This window comes from Amborella trichopoda, chromosome 4, assembly GCF_054954075.1.
Source record: "Amborella trichopoda isolate Santa Cruz 75 chromosome 4, AtrichopodaSantaCruz75HAP2 v2.0, whole genome shotgun sequence".
In the NCBI taxonomy this organism is placed as follows: Eukaryota; Viridiplantae; Streptophyta; class Magnoliopsida; order Amborellales; family Amborellaceae; genus Amborella; species Amborella trichopoda.
Genome location: NC_142339.1, coordinates 15316837 through 15323585, shown reverse-complemented (window position 1 = coordinate 15323585; position 6749 = coordinate 15316837). Strand labels below are relative to the sequence as shown.

At 36.7% G+C, this 6749-nt stretch overlaps 1 protein-coding gene across 1 annotated transcript; it reads right to left on the bottom strand.

Moving 5' to 3' along the window:
* Positions 1-3470: 3470 nt before the first annotated feature.
* LOC18423263 (mavicyanin) lies at positions 3471-4787 on the bottom strand. The gene is made up of 2 exons (XM_006827865.4): positions 4168-4787; positions 3471-4017 (listed from the first exon to the last, which is right to left on the bottom strand). Exons 1-2 carry the CDS (start codon positions 4337-4339, stop codon positions 3632-3634), a joined length of 558 nt encoding a protein of 185 aa, XP_006827928.1. The 5' UTR covers positions 4340-4787; the 3' UTR covers positions 3471-3631.
* Between the last annotated feature and the right edge of the window lie 1962 nt (positions 4788-6749).

Sequence of the window (6749 nt, the reverse complement as noted above, 5' to 3'; positions counted from 1 at the left end):
CCTTCATTTACGGTAACTATTTTAAAAAAGAGGATTAATGTTTGAAATGCTGAATATTGAAGTATCTAACCAGTCAAAAACATATGAATTTTTCATTAAAAAACTTTTATGTTTTGGGTGACAGATCAAGGAAGGGTAACTAAAGCGTGCCCATTTGTCACAGGAGAATGTGTATAATATAGCTCAGGCAGCTGTCCAAGAAATGGAGGCCAAACCTCTAGCTAAGAAGGCAACATTGGTGCATAATATGCAATCTGGTTTAAAATCTTCTTCCTCCATAAATGCAAATAATGTCTCTCAAGTGGGTTCATTTTTTATTGAATCCAAGGCTAAAAAATGGATCCTGCACAAGAAACATAAAAAAGATTTAGATCTAATTGTAGCTAGGAGTTTGATTGCAAATAATATTGGGAATTGTATGGTATGAGACCATTTATCTTATCTACAACGAGCTCACAATTACTCCTAACCATTAAATATCAAATTGGTTGGCTTGGGTATGTCACAAAATTCTAAAAATGGTTTTTGGAACTCTGATCAATAACACTCTTACAATTATGCAATTTAAAATTAGAACCACAAGAGTGATTGTGACCTTCTTACATAAAAAATAAATGGCCTCTTTATATACTTCTTATAATATTTCATTCAAACTGAAGTCAATAGATTTTCAAGCATCGTTGAAGCCATTCCAAATAATGGTCCCGAGTACGTTCTCCCTAGTAGTGGAATTACAAGAATCGCCTTAGTAACGATTGCCTCTCCCAAAGGCAAGAATTTCCTAAAACCTGCCAATTTTTTTTGGTGGTCAAAAGAAAGACATTGTTTGTCAAACGATTTACCATCAATTATCAAATAAATTGACCCTCAAAATGTTGTTCAAGTTGGTACTGATAATGATCCAAACTTTATACTCGTTAGGAATGTAATTGAAACAAAATTCCCACACATATTCAGAACATCATGTGCTATACATTGCTTAGATTTGATGCTAGAGGATATCAATAAGTTATCTTGGGCAAGGGTGGTAATGAAGGGGGCTGAAATATAACAAATTTTATATATAAAGATTTAATTGTTTTTGAATTTTATAAGAAAAAACTGTAAAGGGAATGAAATTACTTAGGCCTCGGATGACCAGATTTGCCGATCAATAGTTATGAGATAGTCTCATTGAAGAAAGGAACTATCTCTGAAGTTAATGGTTATATTAAATGAGTGGAAGATGTGTGGTGGATCATTTCCAATATTGCAAAAACCTGACGTTTAAATCATGAGTCAAACCCAACATGATTTGGTGTACATAAGGGTCAACCTGAATATGCAGCGAACTTAAGAAGAAAGAGCCAATGGACACAGAGCCCATTAACTTTCAAGGCATTGAATTGAGGAATAACCAAGAGCCCATTGAAGATGAGCACTGTTCCTATTTCCAATTTGATGATAAGCAGTTTGATGATGATCTACAGTCGCATTGACAAATTCCCAGACTTTTTTTTTTTTTTGGGTTATTTAGTGGAGAAGACATGCCCTACCCGTTTTTCATATAGATAAGGGAATTGGTTTTTTTGAAGATGTCAACAGATTAGAAACCACAACATCGAAACTAGGATTGGGGGTGCTAGCTCCACGACCCAGCCCCTTTACTAACTTTGCAGACATGGATCTAAATATTGTCCCTACATCAATACCCAAGATGTACCTCAATTCAATTTTTGAATAATACCTTGAAAATTTGTAGTTATTTATTTTGGACTTATTCATTCTCCGACTCAGTAAAAAAAATAGCAATGTTTGATGCAACAAATGCTAGTATAATTCTTGTTTATCATATTTTCAGTTAATATTCAGTTACTCATCAATAAAAAAATTACTAAAATGTATTCTACGGTAATATCCCTATAAAATCCTTCCCCATAATATCCCCAACGATAACTAAGATCCAAATAACATTAAGATCAATTTCCGTACAAACATGGTTAGGAAGTTGTTATTACCATTTGATGACAATTTTTTTTATAAATTATGATAACCACTCCCCTCCCTTTGGCTTTTCTTTTTTTCTAAGTTGCCCTCCTATCCGGCAATAACAATACCGGACTGGCGAGTTATTTCTGCATAACAATAACCCTGTCCAGTATTATGGATACCGGACAATAATTGTGAGAACCCCGAATATCTAATGACAATCAAATATGAGAAGCCCAAATATGATATCTAGGAAGATGGATCAAGGGGAATATTTTAAGCCGTTAAAGGGTAGAGAGAAAGAGAGAGAGAAAGTAGTGAGAGAATCAGAGTATCGACTGCTTTTTAAAGGGAAAAGTTTCTATACTCCCCCTACAGCATAGAAGATTTATGCTTTTCCTACCATCCAGCCATCTAATTTTGATCAAAAGAGCCAATCATCGTTTGATTTTATATCCGACGTCCCAAGTATTTTATTTTTAATTTTTTTTATACAAATTGTATTAATATGAAATTTGTTATGTGCCATCTTCTCATTGGGGCACACCCATAAAAATATTAAAAATAACTTTTCGATAAAATATAATGATCAAAATATCCCTTAAAAATTTCAAAGCTATTTTAATTTTATGTTATAGAGGAAACGTAAAAAGCTTGCCCCTTTTTAAAATGGATATAAGTGGATGTCATGTTGGACGTGTTTATTGTCTGTCCACGATCAAAGAACCTAATGTTGGGGCAAGAAAAGGATTTAAGAAGGAGTGCATTTTGGATACGATCATATTTGATTGTAAATAGATATTTGGGTTTCTCACTTAGGATAATGCCTCTGTTGGGTATCCGTAATACTCGATAGGGCCACTGCTCGCCGAAAGAACAGTTATTGTTCGATAGAAGGATAATTTAGGCAAAAAAATTAAAAATAAAAAGAACGAAAAAAAATAAAATCTTCGGGAGAGGGTGGTCTTCGTAATTTATGAAAGAATATCATAAAATTGTAATAATGGCTCCAAATCATGTCGGTACATAAATCGCTTTAACATTAATCTTTAGAGTAACAATTTTCCATTGCATGCTATTGCTAGCATTTCCAATCTACGCTGCCGGTAGGGGTGGAAATGGGCCAAGTCACCCCACCAGGCCCAGGCAGGCAACCACGGCCTTTGGACAGGGCCTGGCCGAACGAGGCCCTACCCACTTTTTTCTTTTTAACTTTTTCTTTTAATTTTATTTGGCATAGCCCAGTGCAGATAGGGCTAGGCCCGGTTAGGGTTGGGCGCGGCCTAGGCAAGCCGTATGGGGACCAGGGCCACAGTTGGCCCGTTGCCGACCCTGTTCAGACTATTAGAAAACCATAATCATGGAGATCGAATCACTCGTTAGACTGAAAAAACAAAAACCTGAAAATCTGAGGATAGATGCGTATAATTACACCCACTAATCAGGATAAGGTAAACAAGAAAAAGAAAAGAAAAGAAAGAAAGACACCAAGGCAAACGATAGGATCCACCACCTGGTTCAATTATTAGGCTCCCAAGAAACCAGATGACAACATCAAGGGTTCGAAACCCACTACCAAGAAAACCCTAAAACAATCGACAAACAAATCAAATAACCTGGTGGAAAAGTGGAAAAAGCACTGGCTCTGCCCTGGCTCCGACTCTCAAGAAAGGGCTGCTAAGACAGCAACCACTGCACCAAAGAGAGCGGTGGAGAGAGAAATTGCAGCAGCTGAGGAAGGGGTGGTGGTGGTTGAAGACGGAGGCGGAGGAGAGCCGGTGGTGGTTGAGGGTGGAGAGCCAGAAGGGGTGGTAGGGGCCGAAGAAGAGGGTGGTGAGCCTGAAGACGAGCCGGAGACTGCAACACTAAGCTTCATGTCATTGCTGCAGTGGCCTGGTACTCCACATATGAAGTAGTGAGTTCCTGTGGTTTTCAGGTTATAGGTGACGGGGCCGGTCGAGAAGGTGGTGAGGGCGTTGCTTGCCGAGCAGCCATTGTAGCCGGATGAGTCAACCACGTCCAAGGTGTGCGATGAGCCAAAGTTAAACACTGCAAATATCACAAGAGATTAATCAACCAACCTCAATGAATGGAATTATCAAAGAAAAGAGAGAGAGACGAGAGACTATGCAATTAGAATTTGATAAGAACTCAAATTTCACCAAAAAAAAAAAACAAGAACAAAATTAAGAGCCTCACCTAGGTTATCACCAGTGGCGAATGTCTTGCCTGAAGCCCAAGTTGTATAGTCGAAGTTGGTGGTCCAGCCAGCGCTGTCCCCTACAGTGTAGTCAACGGCCATGATCGGCACCGCGGCCGCCACAAAGAGGAGGAGAGAAACCGCCGCTCTAGCCATGCAAGTCCTAGCCATCTTTTTGAGGTTTATGTGAGAGAGAGATGATCCCCTAAGGGTGTTTACACAAATAGAGATGGAGGATATGAAAGAGAGATGATCCTCTAAGGGTGTTTACAGAGATAGAGATGGAGGATATGAAAGAGAGATGATCCTCTAAGGGTGTTTATAGAGGAAGAGGAAAGGGGGTGGAATCTTCTCCAAACTTATGATCATGGAGTTGGAAGGAATGAGTGGGAGCGAGTAAGACTTGGTCCTCTTGTCCTTTTCTCTCATTTTTTTCATCCCATTCATTTTTGATTGCCTAATGTGGACTACTTTTTTGCTTGTGAGCCACTCCGGGTCTACCTAACCCCTGGCCGGAGTCTTTTTCTAACCATGTTGCAGAGTTGTTGTGTGGAACACGTATAGCTGCCATGATTTCATTTATATATCTGAAAAAGATTCTGTGCTCCCCCAGAGGATCATTTCTTCCACCCACTCCTTGGGCTATAACTCAATATTAAAATTTTTTGGGGCTCCAATTTCTCTAACTTAGCATCATTATCACCATCATCCAAGCTGCCTTATTTAAACTATTTGGGGTATTGGTCCTGACACAAAAAATAATGTTAAATATAATACCCAAAAAATATAAATAAATAAAAAATCGATCAATAAATTACATAGACTTGTCCTTAAATCACATAAATCACTTAAATTTCTAAACGAAATATTATAGACCGAGCCATCTGGCAAAAGGCAACTTAGAGTGTTCCCTTTACGTGAATCTTATTCAAAATGCATTTGCTTTCATCCTTCTCTCTTTCTTGAGAACGTCATTTGTAGAGAACATTTTTGTAACTATCATATAAATGATCTATAGGAGTTGTGATCAAGGTGTAACTCCTACCTTAATTCCCTTAGGTGCAACTACTAAGGATTAACAAGTTATCCCCAAATTATTAATCTTATGTAATAAGTCAAACTTGTCATTAGTTCACTAATAACTCACATAATAGGATGTCATCCAAAAATTCTTACAATTTGATAAAATATATTTATAAGTAAATTAATATTCATAGATTCATAAATAGAAAAATCAATTTTTACAAAAAATCTAACCACACCACTTAATTTTCCCTCCATTGCTACATCTGATTAAAGGTCAAATATGGTTCTAACTATATGTCGTTGCCTCATTTTAACCACATGGGATTTCACATATACTATGACATGGAGTTCATATCATTACTAAAAAATCTAGAGAAAAAGGACCTAAGGCTGCATTTTTCAATATGGGGTTTGGCTACACGAATCACGTTTCGCCTTTCTACTAAATCAAGGGCCATTGCCATATGTCAGACTCTAAGTCGTCACATCTCTTATCACTACTTCCATCTATATCCTTTGGAGCCTTCTCTTTGTCCTTTTAAAACACCTTTCACTTGAACCAAATCACCCCTCTTAACAGGTGTTATACTAGGTTGATACTTCACATGGCCACACTACCTAAATTTACTTCGGGATCAATTTCAATCGCAATATGTTCATGCCTAGAGAAATAACCCTTCAAATCGAGGTGAGACTGTTCAAAGATTCAAGTATTTAAGAACTCAAAATCTACTTTTTAATGTCCTCATAGTAGTTATTTTAACCGAGGGAGTAAGTAAACAGAATGCATCCACAGCGCAGAAAGATTTTTTATTTTGCAAGGGAGAGAAATTGATCAATTGGTCTGACGAAAGTACTATTTCTTTTTTTATTTTACTGGGATAGGAGATGACATGGGCATAGCCCAAGTCAGATGCTTCAATTGTTTATTATGTGAGGTTTGGTGGTGTTTGTGGCTTGGCTTGTTGGCTAAATTCAGCCTAGCATGGTTCACAATGACCATCATTAACTACTTTAATGTCCCTTAACAAAGTAAATGGCATCATGTTTGGTTCAAGTACACGTGCCACATTGCTTAGTTGGAAGGTTTCTTTGTAGTCAACTCTAGATCATATATATCAAATCCAACTTACCTACCATAGAAAAATTACCCTTTTTTGTTTCTTTTTTTTTTAACATTAACTCATAGTAGTGGCTTAACAATTTTTTAAGGAAAAAGTTTACATAGAGACGAGGCTTTAAATAATCAAATTAGAACCTACCTCAAAATTTTACTAGAAGAAGTTGTTTTGATGGTCAAATATCTTCAACTTGAGCATCTCGACATCAAGATGCGTGGACATGAGAAAAAAATAGATTTCAAGTTTTGAAAATAGTGTTCTTTATATTGCATTTTTAAACTGTCAATTTTCAAGATTTTCAAGTTTTCATAGATCTGTTCAATCTACTATATTTTTAAAGCTTTAAATATTTTTTAATTAGATATAAAATATATTATAAGGCTATCACAAATATTTACAATATTGAAATCACATTTCTTTACACTATTTCTAGA